General features: G+C 36.6%; 3 protein-coding genes across 4 annotated transcripts in view; 2 read left to right on the top strand and 1 right to left on the bottom strand.

Moving 5' to 3' along the window:
• The window catches only part of LOC132546062 (ADAMTS-like protein 2), a 108142-nt gene that overhangs the window by 33322 nt on the left and 55136 nt on the right, over positions 1 to 19684 (bottom strand). The gene's annotated exons all lie outside the window — the stretch shown is intronic.
• Positions 911 to 5012, top strand: LOC132546135 (uncharacterized). Of its 2 annotated transcripts, none has more exons than XM_060209832.1 (2): positions 911 to 943; positions 2713 to 5012. In XM_060209832.1, exons 1-2 carry the CDS (start codon positions 926 to 928, stop codon positions 3775 to 3777), a joined length of 1083 nt encoding a protein of 360 aa, XP_060065815.1. In that variant the 5' UTR covers positions 911 to 925; the 3' UTR covers positions 3778 to 5012. The 2 variants fall into 2 exon arrangements, with proteins under 2 accessions (XP_060065815.1, XP_060065816.1); XM_060209833.1 differs by lacking the exon at positions 911 to 943 and adding an exon at positions 1168 to 1179.
• Positions 9250 to 19432, top strand: LOC132546134 (uncharacterized). The gene is made up of 2 exons (XM_060209831.1): positions 9250 to 9308; positions 17979 to 19432. Exons 1-2 carry the CDS (start codon positions 9291 to 9293, stop codon positions 19065 to 19067), a joined length of 1107 nt encoding a protein of 368 aa, XP_060065814.1. The 5' UTR covers positions 9250 to 9290; the 3' UTR covers positions 19068 to 19432.

Raw genomic sequence — 19684 nt, 5'->3', positions numbered from 1 at the left:
TTTATCTTTGACATGTAGAGAATTTCCCTCCCGTCTTCTTCATACTCCACGTTTATCATTGACATCTAGAGAATTTCCATCCTGTCTCCTTCATGCTCCACGTTTATCTTTGACATATAGAGAATTTCCGTCCTGTCTCCTTCATGCTCCACGTTTATCTTTGACATGTAGAGAATTTCCCTCCTGTCTCCTTCATGCTCCACGTTTACCTTTGACATGTAGAGAATTTTTCGTTTGTCTCCTCCATGCTCCACGTTTATCTTTGACATATAGAGAATTCCCTCCTGTCTCCTTCATGCTCCACGTTTATCTTTGACATGTAGAGAATTTCCCTCCCGTCTTCTTCATACTCCACGTTTATCATTGACATCTAGAGAATTCCCTCTTGTCTCCTTCATGCTCCACGTTTATCTTTGACATGTAGAGAATTTCCCTCCTGTCTCCTTCATGCTCCACGTTTATCTTTGACATGTAGAGAATTTCCTCCTGTCTCCTTCATGCTCCACGTTTATCTTTGACATATAGAGAATTTCCCTCCTGTCTCCTTCATGCTCCACGTTTATCTTTGACATGTAGAGAATTTCCCTCCTGTCTCCTTCATGCTCCACGTTTATCTTTGACATGTAGAGAATTTCCCTCCTGTCTCCTTCATGCTCCACGTTTATCTTTGACATATAGAGAATTTTCCTCCCGTCTCCTTCATGCTCCACGTATATCATGGACATGTATAGAATTTCCCTTCAATTTTATCATATTTTTGTCAGCAAGAAATATCGTTCTAAGTTGATGGTCACTGTACTTATCTCAATTAAACCCCCGACATAATTAGGGTGTTAATTATATAGCCGATATAACACTGTATATAAGGAGTTAAAAACGCGCTGCAAATAGACCGGTAGTAGAGGAGTAACCAGGACACGTCGGCATGGCTTCCACCACTCCGGTAAGTAATCAACAACTATTTTATCATACGTGTATATAAAACACTCTCTTTCATTCCGAGGTATAAATAATTGCAAATTGATTACAAGGAATAAGACGAAGGATACTGTAAGTAGTATAAATGCTGAAGGGGAGATTTTATGTGTTTTTTTGAAAACGTTCGGATTTTGAAAGAGGACATAGAGATTTCCGGAGGTCTTGGTATCGCTTTCATGCATTCTTAACTCGCATACAATGGTAAGCCTGTCTGTTTAATTTAGCTGAACTTCTCAAACCTTTAGATGTAGAAAACAGTAGCTATCATTCATTGTTAAATGTTATATATATAGTAAGTAAGATAGTACATTTAAGTAATTTTCCAACAACATATATATGCACATCTGTGATGCGGTTGGCGCAGTAATATACAAATCCTTGTCACAACGACTGGTATAAATCACTGCGCACAAACTTTTGTTTCGTAATGCTACCACTGTGTGCATAACGTTTTTGAGATTTTTTTTATAACAGATTGTTATTTCATTATATTTATTGCTTTCTTAATCAAACGAAGAAATGAACGATGTGTTTTAAACTATTTATGGAACTATTTAGTTTACCGTCTGCATTATGTCTGTTACCTCTAAAAGCAACCCAAGTATTTTTGTGAACGAAAGAAGCTGTTCAAACAAACCGATGTTTCAACATGCGTGTATACGTTTTTGTTTTGTTTTTGTTTTTGTTTTGTTTTTTATTATTATTTTCCTTTAAGGATGTGCTCCTCTGATGTTTTGACCGGAAGGAAAACATAATTCAATATAAAATGAATTCAACCATAATATCTTGGACTTTTGTCTTGATAAATACTTTGTCATCTATATTTGTATTCATAAGATGAAAACAATTGATTTTTATCACGTTTTGTTCGTGGACTACTTTTTTGACGGAGTAGTTGACGGTGTCAAGCGGTTAATAGTGTCGATGATTTCAACATTTTCTGGTTGTTAAGGAACCTCCTCGAGTATAACTCATTCTTGAAGTCATGGGTAGATTTCAACCAAATTTTGCATGAATTATCGCCACATTTTCAAATTCGTAAATTCCGACTTGGTGAGTGACCACTTTCCCGGATATTTAGAACCCGGAAATAAATATTTCAGCAGATTTCTTGATCTTGGAAAAAACTTGCAAAAAACAAAGTACATGGACCCCTTACTTTTTAATCATGGAAAGTATCGTCGATTTTTTTTCTATCGAAACTTCGTCTTAAAAAGTTTTTAATGCTAGAAGATGGTAAAACAAAGGATTTATGTCATTTTGGAACATTTTTTGGTTACTATGAAGATTAAAGCTCGTTAAATCAAATTAAAACTTAGCATTTTCACAGTATCATACCCTTACTGTGTAATGAAAACTAGATATTATTTCAAAAAAAAAAAAAAAAAAAAAATATTTTCGCTATAATAACAAAAATATATGTTATTCTGAAAACAAATAAGATTTATGCGGGAAAATGAATTACTTCATGTTATGCACATTTTCCGTCGGTACCGGGAAAAGCAGTGAAGCAATATATTAATTTTCATGTTTTTTTTTTAACATTTAATTTCTAATTTTGTACTATTCAAAGTAGTACATCATTAATGAAAAAAAAATATCAAAAAAATACTATCGGAAAGTAAAATGGAAATCTATATAATGATTGTCAGAGTGTTGTATTTGTTGTTGTGTGATTTACATACTTAACATATTTATCTAAATATTCAACCAATTAAATTTCTACCATTTCAGTCCATGACGGTGGTCAGTTATAACACCACTACCTGGCAAAGTAACAGCACTCAGAGTACGTATACAAGGAACCCAAACGAAATCCTAGAGTTGAATTTGCGTTTCATCCCACTCACCGTCGTTTCTATTCCTGCTAACCTCGGCATCATTATCCTTATCTTGTATCACAAGACTTTGAGAACCCAAACCTTTTTCCTGGGAGTTCTTAGCCTAAGTGTATTTGACTTGTGTTTCAGCGTGTTTGCCCTACCAATGTTACTGGACTCCCTTATAACGTGGGGAGAATGGCGTCATGGTTACCTTGCATGTCTGATCTACATCGTGATATTAAACAGCAAGATCTTTATGACTGCTTTCATGGTAGGTGCACTGTGCATTGAACGTGTGATTGTAAAACTACGATTGGTCGCGCTGATTGGTGAGAAAACAGCAACAACTCTATCAAGGGTGACGATAGTGATTCCCTGGTGTCTTTGGCTTCTGGGTGCGGTGCTCATCGTTCTGGCCAAACAGGGTGATATGACAAAAAACAGGTATATTCACGAGACATATTGTGTGTTCTTGGTGGACCATACCTTTCATATTCCATTCATACTCATAGCGTACCATATTCCACTCTACCTGCTGGTACTAATAACTATAACAACGATGGTTATTTACAAGTTCTGGAAGTCAGACTGGAATCGTTTATCAGCGGAGATCGTGGAACCGGAAGTTGCAAGTTTGTTCATGTCCACACTGTGTGTATGGATCACGAGTTTTGTTTTTGCGATCTTTAACACACCTTGGCTAATCTGGATAACGAGGATAGTGATCTGTATACGCCGTATGACCGAATGTCCGTCCATTGATAGCTACTTTAATAACTATTTCGTTTCTCTTATACCGACGGCTGTTCTGCCTTTCATTTGGCTCATCACCGTTGACATCCGAGTCGTGCTGTCATCAGTTAAAAATCGTGTGATGACAAAGATAACATCCTCAGGTGGTCAGAAAAATGCGTTGTCTTTCTCCTCTCTCAGTCATAAAATGTCTTCCTCGGAAGATTCAGCCGTCCAACACTAAATGTATTTTGAAATGAAGAAGTGATCGCCAATTATACTTGCTTCAATTGATGGCCTATGAATGACGCGGATGACACATCCAAATTATTCTTCAAGTTGTACATATGGAAAGCTGGGAGACTTAGAACGGAAAACATTCTTTTATCATGTCATCAGTGTAATAACACCAATTACATAACTAATATCGTTACACGTGTTGCATGATCTTGCAGCACTTCTACTGTGACTTTTAACTTTATGACGTCATGTTATTGTGCTGTCAACAAGGGCAGAGTTATAGAGGGAGGTTATCGTCAATTTAGAGTTTGTATCAGTCTCGTAGAATGGGTTTTATCATCAATGTTTTCAAAAGTATTTAAGCTATGTGGTAAAAAGATTCTTACATTGGTTTCGGTTTTACTGGATAAATAAATATAGTAATTTTTTTCTCCTTTTACCTCGCGTCAGAGATTCAGTGAAATCAAAAGCAATATAAGATTTGTTTTAAAAAATTCACGAGAATTGAATGGGACCTTATATACGATCCGGTATTTATCTTGAATTACGTTTCACATTTTAAATTATAATGTAAAACGTGTAATGTAATTCAATACTGTATCAATAGGTCTTTTGAGACAAAATCTGTTAGAACTGTATCAGGAATCGGTTATATCTGCTGTAGGACTTCATTGTATGCCGTGTCTGTTATTTGTTTGTTTTTATGTATAGCGCCACATGGTGGCTAGATAGATAGGTTTCCGTGAGCATTTTGCTGACCTTGGATCAGGAACTGGTCAGGGCTGGTGACCCAATGTGGTGCAACACCTTCTGGTAAGTCTTTAAACTTGTATTTTGGCTTGGGTCAAAAAAAAAATCTTCAGCGTTAAGCGTCATCTGTTTTATTCCCGACACAATTTTTTTTTCTAAATTTTCGCCGTCTTATCTCTTATATTCTTATAATATCCGTCGTCTATCTGTAACAATGTCACGTGTGCGGTGCCTATAATACCCGCGTCGTTGTTGTCTACATGCCTTCGTGTCGTCTATATACTTGGAGAAGTGTGACAACGAGTGTGGTGTATTAATATTTCTACAAGCCTTGTATCGTCCTGTACATGATATTGATTAATAAACATATGAACCTTTTCTTGTATTTGGTTGTCCTGTCATAAACTTTTAAAGCGACTATAATGTTTAAAAAATAAACACTACAAGAAAACGATATAAAACGTTCTATTTTCCAATAGTATGTTACAAAACTAAGACTTCCTGTTAATTACTAAAAGTCACGTGACAAGCCATGTGACCCACTCGGCTTTCTTCGTAATAAACCGAGCGTGAACATGTTTATAAACAATAGTTACGAAAAACAATGTTAAGACGTCGAAAATATGTACAAAAACAACACATTTAACGTTATAGGCGCGTGTATCGCTTTATTATGAATATATTGTATTATGTAGGCAGATTATGAACCCCATCTAAGACTTGTTCGGTCTATTTGATTGATAAATTGTTAACTACATTGTAAATAACAAATGTCGTTTACTATAATAAACGGCCATATTCAATTCACAGCTTGTGTTCTAGTTGTTGTTTCTATGACTGTCTTACTAGCTTGTCATGGTGAAGGTCCGGTATAAATTATATTATTCATAAGCCGAATTCTCCATTTCCCGATGTTGAAATCTAAGGTGTTAGTCGCTTCAAGTCAAGAGTCAACCCATGGAATTCAGAATTGATTACCTGAGTACGAAAACTGCAGAAAGAGATCAAGATATATTCTTATACATCAAGGAGTATTCAAGAGTTAAGTAGATATCAGACGAGAGTGTAGGTGGGTAGACTGGGGAGATTGTTCAAACGACACAGAAGGGAATGCGGGCACACTTCAGTACAAAAGTTAGACAACTAGAGCCAAGCAATGAATAAAACTATAATATACTCATGATTCGTCCTTCTAGGACTCGCCATTGATGCTGTTAACCTAATTGTTTAACCTATGAGGCGACTGAGGAAAATCGTGATCGAAAGAAATGTCGAAATCTGCATGGGGAAGTGACTTAGCCCAGTAATTCAATTCAATTCGTTATTTTCACATATCAAATAATTTTAGAAGGATGTTAAGTACATGTGTATATTCTGAACCTTACCACGGATCGAATGAATTTAAACGTGGCATATAGGTTACAGGACAACCGGAGGACTAATCTCGATGATTGTACAATGAAGACACGAGTGAATAGCACATTTTAATACAACTTTGGATTTAAGCACAACAGAGCCAAACGATGGACAGAACTGCACCATACTGCTGTTTCGTACTTCTAGGACTCGTCATTAATGCTAAGGGCCTAAACTTTGAAGCCTAAGAGTCGACTAAGAAAAATCCAAAGTGACAGGAAGAAAAGTCAAAATCTAGATGAGGTGGTTTGCTAGTCCTTTAAGTCAATAAACGTAGCTCCCTCTTACGTCAAGAATAGTACAGTGTGGCATACTGTCTATCCCAGGTTAATACTCAGACGTTTTAGAGTTGATAAAAAATTTAATGATTATAAAGTTTAATTATATCCGAGTTTCCGGACAAGAAATATCTTATATACACATGTTATGTACTGCAGACCTGTAAAGCTATCGATATGTGTGACGTGTTTACAACTAGACATTAAGTAATGACTCCCCGTTAAGTAAATATATCGACCATTAAACCTGAATACAAGCGAGGTTTCATCTCCGACCTGAATCGCAGAACTAGGGAACGAAAATGAGAGACGACTCCGAAATGATAAATAAAATAACACTTTTCAACATGTGAATAACTTGGGAAACAATGCCCAAAAAATAAAAATATGTAGATATTCACCTTTTTATCTTTGTATCGATACCGTAATTCGATTTTTCGATGGGAAAACCTTATGCAGTTCAACTGGGAATATAGTGCTGGATGATGTCGTGAAGGCACAGAACATGATAATTATGTCTACGTTAACGACAAAACTGACATTGACGATCCGAATTTAAATACAAGAAAAAGTGAAACATCTCCGATATTCCGATTGAAATAGATGGCGTAATTGACATAATTTGCTCCTTTAAAAGTTGATGAAGTTGAATAACAAAACAAAAAGTAAAATTTCTTTATAGATAACATCAGTTTTTTTCTCCTTCATCAAAGATTTTTCTTCTTCCTTGGAAGATGTGTATTTCCACATTGATTAAAGGAGTCATGTCTTTGTCATTCCATGTTACAAAACAAAAGAAAACCCACAAATCAATGTACTACTGTAGGTAGTGAGGTGAACTGACCCCACAAATCAATGTACTACTGTAGATAGTGAGGTGAACTGACCCCACAAATCAATGTACTACTGTAGATAGTGAGGTGAACTGACCCCACAAATCAATGTACTACTGTAGATAGTGAGGTGAACTGACCCCACAAATCAATGTACTACTGTAGATAGTGAGGTGACCCCACAAATCAATGTACTACTGTAGGTAGTGAGGTGAACTGACCCCACAAATCAATGTACTACTGTAGATAGTGAGGTGAACTGACCCCACAAATCAATGTACTACTGTAGTGAGGTGAACTGACCCCACAAATCAATATACTACTGTAGGTAGTGAGATGAACTGACCCCACAAATCAATGTACTACTGTAGTGAAGTGAACTGACCCCACAAATCAATGTACTACTGTAGATAGTGAGGTGAACTGACCCCACAAATCAATATACTACTGTAGATAGTGAGGTTCATGTATCGACAGGAGACAACGATATACAGGATGTACATCTCGATGGTTATAAGATTATTCAAAAAGCAACATACAAATTTAGAACCACATACAATAGGGCTAAATATTGAATTAACTGCGTTGCACAACTATTTCGTCCTTCTAGGACTCGTCAGTGATGCTACATCATACAATTGTTTCGTCCTTCTACGACTTGTCAGTGATGCTAGGGGCCTAAATTTTTGAAGACTTTGTGTCTAAAGATCTATGGTCAGAGGATTTGGGAAAACTGTAAATATTTACAAGTCCAGCTTCATGTACAGTTTTATTAGCTTTGACTTAAGATTACAAGTTTCTTAACCAAAAATAATTTCTATACAAAGGTTATGAACCGCGAATTATTTGACCGGCAAAGTAAACTTGCTCGAGACATGATAGATTGTTATACAGAAAGTGATGATAGCAATGGAAGCCTATTCGTGATAACAAATATGATTTGTAGATCTAAAAATGCCTATTTTAACAACGAGATATACAGAACTATATTGAAAAGCATTTTGTGAATATACAAGAACGAACTCATAAAAGTACTCGAATTTCTGGTTGACAACTTCTCCGTTGAGTGCCCCACTCTTGGCTGGCTTGTATTTGTTTTCATACGAGGCTGCTATCTCATCAAAACATGTCACAAAGGCCGTGCCAAATATTTCTTCTTACCTCAATACCAAAGTTCGTTTGAAATTATTCGGTACCAGGATATTCGTAAAGCCACAGCATTTAATGCCAAATCAGAAGCAATATACCTTAGAGCATAGAATATTTTTGGTGAATAAAAAATATGTCTGGTATAACAAGATGTATCTGTAACTTGACAATAACATAGTAAAAGTGGGATGCACATCCCAGCAACCTTTGCAGTACATTCAAATAAAGAAGATAAATCTAAAAACTTTAATTTCAGAAAAGTTGCATATACCAAAATTATATTTCATCCCGATTTCTCCACAAGTCTAGTTCATCCAGCTGTTTGATCATTTCGTAAATGTCCCAGGCTTTGGTTGATATAGACTATTTGTTATTTCTCCACTGGGGTACTGCTTTCGGTTTCCGGACCGTCAAGCACATGGGAAGGGAGATAACTCTGCACAGTATCAGGTTTTAATTTCAAAATTCTAGTTGTTAAAGAGCTTTGCTCGGACGCCTTCGGTTCCCTGCATCTACACTCTAATTATTCATATCGAGATAATCGATACGTTTACTTGTACCTATCATTTTTTCACAAAAACTTGTACATTTGAGCAAGTATATTAAGATATTGTGTAGATGTGAGATGTTTTGACCCGACAAATGATATACTATACATAATTACAATGTGAAGAGACATTTAAATCATCTTTAGAGTTGTAATGTACCACGATGTATTTGCTCGCAAAAGTAAACGGAATCATTAATAAAATACTTTGCTCTCAGAGCATTTTTGTTGGCGTGTCAATGACACTCAAATGGCGCTAGCTATAAGGTATACGTTTAATTTATTACACACAAGAAAAAATTCTTATTAATATCTCAAAAAAAAAAATTTCCGCGTCTGTAAATTTTGTAATTATCACTCTTAGTCATCCGCATCTGTTATCATAAAAATCCAGAATATATTAAGTAGGTAACAGGACCTGAGGTATTTAATGTGTCACGGTTGGACCCGGCGTAATTAAGTTGGTGTTAATATAAAATCAGTCACATAACAAGCCAACAACATCATTATAGTGCAGCTAGTGACGGAAAGAGCACTTTCTACAATGTCTGCCACTGACCTGGTAAGTTTGTCGTTTTAGTTTATTTCATACTTACTTAACAATGTAAATCGTTTATATTTTAAGTAGAGCCAACTTGTAGTGATTGCAACTGGATATAAACACACATTACATAAATAAAATTGGTGTTGTATTGTTTAACGTCATATGTACACCAACAGGAAATTACGTACAAAAACATTGACAATGCTGCATGTAAAATACCAGGTATGTGTGTTTACGGTGTCACACGTGTCTGTATACTGTGGGTGTTTGCGTTTTCATAGTGTTGCACGTGTCTGTATACTGTGGGTGTACGCGTCTTCATAGTGTTGCACGTGTCTGTATACTGTGGGTGTACGCGTCTTCATAGTGTTACACGTGTCTATATACTGTGGGTGTACGCATTTTCATAGTGTTGCACGTGTCTGTATTCTGTGGGTGTACGCATTTTCATAGTGTTACACGTGTCTGTATACTGTGGGTGTACGTATTTTCATAGCGTTGCACGTGTCTGTATACAGTGGATGTACGCATTTTCATAGTGTTACACGTGTCTGTATACAGTAGGTGTACGCATTTTCATAGTGTTGCACGTGTCTGTATATTGTAGGTGTGCGCATCATCATAGTTTGGCACGTGTCTGTATTCTGTGGGTGTACGCGTCTTCGTAGTGTTGCACGTGTCTGTATACTGTGGGTGTAAGTGTCTTCATAGTGTTACACGTGTCTGTATACTGTGGGTGTATGCGTCTTCATAGTGTTCCACGTGTTTATATACTGTGGGTGTACGCGTCTTCATAATGTTGCACGTGTCTGTATACTGTGGGTGTAAGCGTCTTCATAGTGTTTCACGTGTCTGTATACTGTGGGTGTAAGCGTCTTCATAGTGTTTCACGTGTCTGTATACTGTGGGTGTTTGCGTTTTCATAGTGTTGCACGTGTCTGTATACTGTGGGTGTACGCGTCTTCATAGTGTTGCACGTGACTGTATACTGTGGTTGTAAGTGTCTTCATAGTGTTACACGTGTTTATATACTGTGGGTGTACGCATTTTATAGTGTTGCACGTGTCTGTATACTTTGGGAGTACGTGTCTTTATATTGTTGCACGTGTCTGTATACTGTGAGTGTACGTGTCTTCGTAGAGTTTCACGTGTCTGTATACTGTGGGTTTACGCGTCTTCATAGCGTTGCACGTGTCTGTATACTGTGGGTTTTCGCGTCTTCATAGCGTTGCACGTGTCTGTATACTGTGGGTGTACGCGTCTTCATAGTGTTGCATGTGTCTGTATACTGTGGGTGTACGCGTTTTCATAGTGTTTCACGTGTCTGTATACTGTGGGTGTACGCGTTTTCATAGTACGTGTCTGTATACTGTGGGTGTACGCGTTTTCATAGTGTTTCACGTGTCTGTATACTGTGGGTGTACGCGTTTTCATAGTGTTTCACGTGTCTGTATACTGTGGGTGTACGCGTTTTCATAGTGTTTCACGTGTCTGTATACTGTGGGTGTACGCGTTTTCATAGTGTTGCACGTGTCTGTATACTATATTTGTATGTGTGTTTATAACCTTACATTCACTCTACAATGAGACTTACGGCACATCAAGCCTGACATCCTCACCCTAATGGCCAAGAATGCTAAAATGAACTGGCCCAAAAAGGGTTCCACAGCGCAATTTCAGCTAAACCTGACTACTGAATTATTATCCATGAAAGGTAAACTGACAACATTCCCTTTTTACCAGACATTAGACACTATCATTAATCAAGGTTAAAAGAATGCTAATTAGTATAAGGAAATGAACTATTTACACAGCGTATGTGATTAAAACATCGTGTCAAAAATTTAACATTACTGAGAATAAAGGGACAGAGTTATAGCTTTTTTCAGGATACGAACATATAGACTACATTTCATTGACATATAATGAACCAGTAGTAATTTCTCTTGTGAGCTCATGGCCGCCATAGGGTGCATGATATCACAGCTTTTTCATCTTTCTTCTCCTGAGTCGCTAGTAGCCGAAATAAAAATCACGAAAGGGGTTAGCAAATTAGCTGAATTAAACTTATCATTAAGTCTGTTTACAGACATGATTTGTATTTGTGATTTGCTGATACAAGTGAAATATTCACAAATATGAAACAAATGAAATAAATTGATGTAAAACTCTACTGGTGTTAAACTCAGTCTGCTGGTGTAAACCCCGGTCTGCTGGTGTAAAACTCAGTCTACTGGTGTAAACCCCGGTCTGCTGGTGTAAAACTCAGTCTACTGGTGTAAGCCCGGGTCCGTTGGTATAAACCCTGATCTGCTAGTGTAAACCCCGGTCTGCTGGTGTGAAACTCAGCCTGCTGGTGTAAATCCTGATCTGCTGGTGTAAACCCCGGTCTGCTGGTGTGAAACTCAGTCTAATGGTGTAAACCCCGGTCTGCTGGCGTGAGACTCAGTCTACTGGTGTAAACCATGAACTGCTGGTGTAAACCGCGGTCTGCTGGTGGCAAACTCAGTCTGCTGGTGTAAAACTCAGTCTACGGATGTAACCCCGGTCTGCTTGTGTAAAACTCAGTCTGCTGGTGTAAAACTCAGTCTGCTGGTGTCAAACGCATCCTGCTGGTGTAAAACTCAGCCTGCTGGTGTAAGCCTGGGTCCGTTGGTGTGAAACTCAGTCTACTGGTGTTAAACTTTGTCTGCTGGTGTAAACCCCGGGCTGCTGGTGTAAAACTATGTGTGTTGATATAAACATCTGTGTCGCTATATACATTTTTTGGTGTTTAACACCAAGTGTCAGTGTAAAAATTTGTGTGTTGGTGTAGAACTCTGTGTGTTGGTGTAAACATCTGTGTGTTGGTGTAGAACTCTGTGTGTTGGTGTAAAAATCTGTGTGTTGGTGTAGAACTCTGTGTGTTGGTGTAGACATCTGTGTGTTGGTGTAGAACACTGTGTGTTGGTGTAGAACTCTGTGTGTTGGTATAGAACTCTGTGTGTTGGTGTAGAACTCTGTGTGTTGGTGTAGAACACTGTGTGTTGGTGTAGAAATCTGTGTGTTGGTGTAGAAATCTGTGTGTTGGTGTAGAAATCTGTGTGTTGGTGTAAACATCTGTGTGTTGGTGTAGAACTCTGTGTGTTTGTGTAAAAATCTGTGTGTTGGTGTAAAAATCTGTGTGTTGGTGTAAAAATCTGTGTGTTGGTGTAGACCTCTGTGTGTTGGTTTAGAACACTGTGTGTTGGTGTTGAACACTGTGTGTTGGTGTAGAAATCTGTGTGTTGGTTTGAACTCTGTGTGTTTGCGTAGAACACTGTGTGTTGGTTTAGAACACTGTGTGTTGGTGTAGAACTCTGTGTGTTGGTGTAAACATCTGTGTGTTGGTGTGAAACACTGTGTGTTGGTTTAAACTCTGTGTGTTGATGAAGAACTATGTGTGTTGGTGTATTACTCTTTGTGTTGGTGTAGACCTCTGTGTATTGGTGTAGAACACTGTGTGTTGGTGCAGAACTCTGTGTGTTGGTGTAGAACACTGTGTGTTGGTGTATACCTCTGTGTGTTGGTTTAGAACACTGTGTGTTGGTGTTGAACACTGTGTGTTGGTGTAGAAATCTGTGTGTTGGTTTGAACTCTGTGTGTTGGTATAACACTGTGTGTTGGTTTAGAACACTGTGTGTTGGTGTGTGTGTGTTGGTGTAAACATCTGTGTGTTGGTGTGAAACACTGTGTGTTGGTTTAAACTCTGTGTGTTGATGAAGAACTATGTGTGTTGGTGTAGAACTCTGTGTGTTGGTGTAGTACTCTTTGTGTTGGTGTAGACCTCTGTGTATTGGTGTAGAACACTGTGTATTGGTGTAGAACTCTGTGTGTTGGTGTAGAACACTGTGTGTTGGTGTATACCTCTGTGTGTTGGTGTAGAACTCTGTGTGTTGGCGTAGAACACTGTGTGTTGGTTTAGAACACTGTGTGTTGGTGAAGAAATCTGTGTGTTGGTATATAATTGTATGTTGGTATATGATTGTGTGTTGGTATATAATTGTATGTTGTGTGTTGGTATATAATTGTGTGTTGATATATAATTGTATGTTGGTATATAGTTGTGTGTTGTGTGTTGCTATATAATTGTGTGTTGGTATATAATTGTATGTTGTGTGTTGGTATATAATTGTGTGTTGATATATAATTGTGTGTTGATATATAATTGTATGTTGGTATATAGTTGTGTGTTGTGTGTTGCTATATAATTGTGTGTTGGTATATAATTGTATGTTGTGTGTTGGTATATAATTGTGTGTTGATATATAATTGTATGTTGGTATATAATTGTATGTTGGTATATAATTGTATGTTGGTATATAATTGTGTGTTGTGTGTTGGTATATAATTGTGTGTTGATATATAATTGTATGTTGGTATATAACTGTATGTTGTGTGTTGGTATATAATTGTGTGTTGATATATAATTGTATGTTGGTATATAACTGTATGTTGGTATATAACTGTATGTTGGTATATAATTGTGTGTTGGTATATAATTGTATGTTGGTATATAATTGTGTGTTGGTATATAATTGTGTGTTGGTATATAATTGTGTGTTGGTATATAATTGTATGTTGGTATATAATTGTGTGTTGTGTGTTGGTGTGTAATTGTGTGTTGATATATAATTGTGTGTTGATATATAATTGTGTGTTGGTATATAACTGTATGTTGGTATATAACTGTATGTTGGTATATAATTGTGTGTTGGTATATAATTGTATGTTGGTATATAATTGTGTGTTGTGTGTTGGTATATAATTGTGTGTTGATATATAATTGTATGTTGGTATGTAAATGGTATATAATTGTGTGTTGTTATATAATTGTATGTTGGTATGTAACTGTATTGTTGGTATATAACTGTATGTTGGTATATAATTGTGTGTTGGTATATAATTGTGTGTTGGTATATAATTGTGTGTTGGTATATAATTGTGTGTTGTGTGTTGGTATGTAATTGTGTGTTGGTATATAATTGTATGTTGGTATATAATTGTGTGTTGTGTGTTGGTATGTAATTGTGTGTTGGTATATAATTTTGTGTTGGTATATAATTGTGTGTTGGTATATAATTGTGTGTTGGTATATAATTTTGTGTTGGTATATAATTGTGTGTTGGTATATAATTGTATGTTGGTATATAGTTGTGTGTTGTGTGTTGCTATATAATTGTGTGTTGGTATATAATTGTATGTTGTGTGTTGGTATATAATTGTGTGTTGATATATAATTGTATGTTGGTATATAGTTGTGTGTTGTGTGTTGCTATATAATTGTGTGTTGGTATATAATTGTATGTTGTGTGTTGGTATATAATTGTGTGTTGGTATATAATTGTATGTTGGTATATAATTGTGTGTTGTGTGTTGGTATGTAATTGTGTGTTGATATATAATTGTGTGTTGGTATATAATTGTATGTTGGTATATAATTGTGTGTTGTGTGTTGGTATATAATTGTGTGTTGATATATAATTGTATGTTGGTATATAATTGTGTGTTGTGTGTTGGTATATAATTGTGTGTTGATATATAATTGTATGTTGGTATATAACTGTATGTTGGTATATAACTGTATGTTGGTATATAATTGTGTGTTGGTATATAATTGTATGTTGGTATATAATTGTGTGTTGGTATATAATTGTATGTTGGTATATAATTGTATGTTGTGTGTTGGTGTGTAATTGTGTGTTGATATATAATTGTGTGTTGATATATAATTGTGTGTTGGTATATAACTGTATGTTGGTATATAACTGTATGTTGGTATATAATTGTGTGTTGGTATATAATTGTGTGTTGGTATATAATTGTATGTTGTGTGTTGGTATGTAATTGTGTGTTGGTATATAATTGTATGTTGGTATGTAATTGTGTGTTGATATATAATTGTGTGTTGATATATAATTGTGTGTTGGTATATAACTGTATGTTGGTATATAACTGTATGTTGGTATATAATTGTGTGTTGGTATATAATTGTATGTTGGTATATAATTGTGTGTTGGTATATAATTGTGTGTTGTGTGTTGGTATGTAATTGTGTGTTGGTATATAATTGTATGTTGGTATATAATTGTGTGTTGTGTGTTGGTATGTAATTGTGTGTTGGTATATAATTTTGTGTTGGTATATAATTGTGTGTTGGTATATAATTGTGTGTTGGTATATAATTTTGTGTTGGTATATAATTTTGTGTTGGTATATAATTGTGTGTTGGTATATAATTGTATGTTGGTATATAATTGTGTGTTGTGTGATGGTATGTAATTGTGTGTTGGTATATAATTTTGTGTTGGTATATAATGCTGTCTGTCTTCATGTTTATGTTTTAACCATGTGACCTTGACCGTGACTTTTGACATATATTTGAAAGTAAAAAACAAAAACATTACCACAATGAATACATATTTGTTTCACAAAGCGTGCATGCAATTAACACGTACCTTACACAGTACAGTTTTAATGTCCCACTTCAGATTTTTTTTGTTTCATAAACACATTTTGTTTCTTAGAAAGGCAACAAACTCAAATTAATTGCTGAGGAAGTCTGCTCTAGTTCCATAACTCCTACAGAGGGTTCAATACTTTAGTAAACACCGACTAGTTAGATATCTTACTTTACCGTGCTACTTCATTATTAGTTATAATCCGTATACCTTGATCGAAACATTGCGTTGTGGATACTTAGGGAAAAGGCTCAACTGAGGTGGTGCAGAATTTTGATATTTTGCTTTCATCTTTTGTCAAAAAGGCATTGATAAACATGTGATTCAAATTGGCCCGATAGACTGGACTGCGCATGTGACAAAAACCAACCCCACGCTTACCGCAATACCTAGTTTCATCGCTCTCGAGTTTTTTCCAGTATTCATGACCACAGTACCAGCTTCATACTGATGTCTTGCACTCATAGTGCTTATGCTAGTGTCAACTTTATGGTCATGATTTAATTCGATCTTTTCCTAACAAGGTGATACAAGTAGAAGACCTTGTAATGAAAACGGGATTGTGAGATTCTTCAAGCGTCAGGGAAAGTTGACTTTCGGTTCCTATCACTAATTCTGTAGATCGCGTGGTGAAATAAAGCTAGATGACAAATGGTCTAGTTCGAGAATATCTAATTACGTACGTAAGTTTTCTGTGTAGAACATGGCTGTCTATACTACATACCTTTGTGTCCTCTACATGTCTACCTGTGTAAAGATGTACATAAATTCATCTCACTGTGCTAACATACGGTTCCATTTATGACTAAAAGTTAATAATCTGGCATTCAAATGAGAAAGAAACTTTTAATAATACTTTGCCTGTTTTCGGCATTGTAAGAATATCAGTCAGGACATGAGTTTTTTCTTGGAATTGTTGATAAAGTCGCTATCTGTATTCTGAAAGTACTGAAGTCGCTATCTGTATTTTGATAGTACTTAAGTTAGTATCTGTTCTCTGATAGTGCTTAAGTCGTAATGTGTTCTCTGTTAGTGCTTAAGTCGGTATGTATACTCTGATAGTGCTTAAATCGGTATGTGTTTTCTGTTAGTGCTTAAGTCGGTATGTATTCTCTGATAGTGCTTAAGTCGGAATGTGTTCTCTGTTAGTGCTAAGTCGGTATGTGTTCTCTGTTAGTGCTTAAGTCAGCAGTATGTGTTCTCTGTTAGTGCTTAATTCGGTATGTGTTCTCTGTTAGTGCTTAAGTCGGTATGTGTTCTCTGTTAGTGCTTAAGTCGGAATGTGTTCTCTGTTAGTGCTTAAGTCGGAATGTGTTCTCTGTTAGTGCTTAAGTCGGTATGTGCTCTCTGTTAGTGCTTAAGTCGGTATGTGTTCTCTGTTAGTGCTGAAGTCGGTATGTGTTCTCTGTTAGTGCTTAAGTCGGAATGTGTTCTCTGTTAGTGCTTAAGTCGGTATGTGTTCTCTGTTAGTGCTTAAGTCGGTATGTGTTCTCTGTTAGTGCTTAAGTCGGTATGTGTTCTCTGTTAGTGCTGAAGTCGGTATGTGTTCTCTGTTAGTGCTTAAGTCGGTATGTGTTCTCTGTTAGTGCTTAAGTCAGCAGTATGTGTTCTCTGTTAGTGCTTAAGTCGGTATGTGTTCTCTGTTAGTGCTGAAGTCGGTATGTGTTCTCTGTTAGTGCTTAAGTCGGTATGTGTTCTCTGTTAGTGCTTTAGTCGGTATGTGTACTCTATTAGAGCTCAATTCACTATCTGCACTCTTATAGTGCTTAATACCCTATTTGTACTCTGATAGCGCTTAAATAAGTCTCTATCAGACACCGTTCCCATCAAAATACTTCATTCTTTGCCTTCAACAGGTAGGAAGGAACGCTTGGTAATAGTTTGTGAATTTTTCATATACAATAAATTGGACATTAATCTTATGCGTCACGTACTATAGGTAAGTCTGATTGTAACTTAGATATGGCTGAGAATACAGATACGGAATATCCCTCTGTCCTTTCATTAATATGTCTATATTGTTCTTTTGTTAATGTTTTGACTTCGTTTCATCGATGTTGAGTTTGAGTTAAAATTGTGTTGGCATGTCGGTATTTTTTTACACAAATATCTTTGAATTTTCATTTTTTAAAACGTTTATTTCATTTAAGAACTTGTTTTTCCGGGAGCTTATGAGAGATGTAATTTCTTAAACAATTTACTATTTCAGCAACGGACAACTTCTTTGATTGGTTACAATACAACCGCAGGCAGAAACTGGTCGTATTATAATGGAAACAAATCTGACCTGACGTACGAGATGGATCCGAACGAAATTATTACGACACAGGCTCGTCATATTCCAATTATTCTGTTCTCAGTTTCCGCTAACCTTTTTATTATTGTGATAATTCTGAGTAACAAGAGCTTACGGACACAAGCATTCTTCCTCGGTGTCCTCAGCATCAGCATCTTTGACCTGTTAAATGGCGCATTTGTACTGCCAATGAAAATGGAACACGTGTTCCATTGGGTTGACAGCTGGCGCCATGGACAAAATGTTTGCACTGCTTTTCAAATAATCTCGATTAGCAAGGCGCTCCTTTCTTCTCTAATGAACATCGCTGTATGTGGAGAAAGACTGCTTGCCAAACTTACATATGTCGCCGCCATCAGCAAGAAAATGGCATCCACCTTTGCTGGGGTACTAATTTTCCTACCCTGGGGTATCGGTTCGCTGGTATGTGCACCAATCCTTGTCAGCAACCGGGAGGACGTGTCACAACACTTCGGAAATATGGATAAGTTTTGTGTGTTTGTGTTGGAGGAAGCTTCTCACATCCCTATCATCGTTACCATGTATTTGGTTCCATTCGGGCTGCTTTTGCTAGTACCTGCAGTAATGTTGGTTGTGTACAAGTACAAACACCTTCGCTGGCATCGTTTATCGACGGAGACTGTAGAACCGGAAGCTGTCAAACTGTATATGTCCACTTTGAGTGCGTGGATTGCAAGTGTTGTTTATGTTGTTTTGCACTGTCCTCTAGCGGTTTTGGTATCTCTTTTCGTTATGTGTACAAAAGGAAAAGTCGATTGTCCAGACATACTCGCTTATGTGAACGCGACCACCGTCGCTACCATTTCAAGCGCCGTGACGCCTTTTGTTTGGATAATTACGGTAGAAATCCGCGCAGTTTTGTCATCCATCAAAGCAAGCATTACTCGGTTTGCGTTCCCGACTGATGGACGAAAGAGTGTTCTATCGTTCTCTTCTCTTCGAAACAAAATGTCCTCTGACGACACTGTTGTCCTATCTTAGTAAGAGCTGTTTCGGTTACTGGCCATGTTTTTGTAATTGTGATGTTTTGGAAACAAGAGCTGTTCGGAACTTTTGTCCACCGTGACGGTAGCACACAAAGTATCATAGATACTGATGACGTTCCAGGGAAGAATAGGTATGATATGTACGGATCCAGATTGTGAATGTAATTATTCTGGCAGTGAAATTTTGGTGAACGCTCAGGATGTACAGATTTCAGATTCGATTATTGGTAAAAGTCGCGCACTTAGGACAGCAAGAACACGATCAGACATCGTTTTAATGATTTTAAGAATGAGATGAAGTTCAGTATGTGATAAATTTTTGTGTAAATTTTTGCCTTCCTGAATATCTATAAAATTGTAAGATGCGTAGATATATTCATATGTATACATAAGTTTCATTTTGTTTGTATTTCATCTAAAACACGACACTGAATGAGAAACATGCGCCGTAATTTCTAAGATTCATCAACACAAATGGACGTTAACATAGTTTTTGGAGATATGTAATTACTCGAGTGTAATTGTACCTTAAGACATGTAACTACCCGAGTGTTTCCGTACCTTTAGACATGTAATTACTCGAGTGTCCGAGTACCTTTAGACATTTAATTA

Source organism: Ylistrum balloti, unplaced genomic scaffold (assembly GCF_031769215.1).
Source record: "Ylistrum balloti isolate Yb309-2 unplaced genomic scaffold, AGI_CSIRO_Ybal_v1 Utg369874, whole genome shotgun sequence".
Lineage (NCBI taxonomy): Eukaryota > Metazoa > Mollusca > Bivalvia > Pectinida > Pectinidae > Ylistrum > Ylistrum balloti.
The sequence above is the reverse complement of the archived record's forward strand: the minus strand, read 5'-3'. Positions and strand labels throughout refer to the sequence as shown.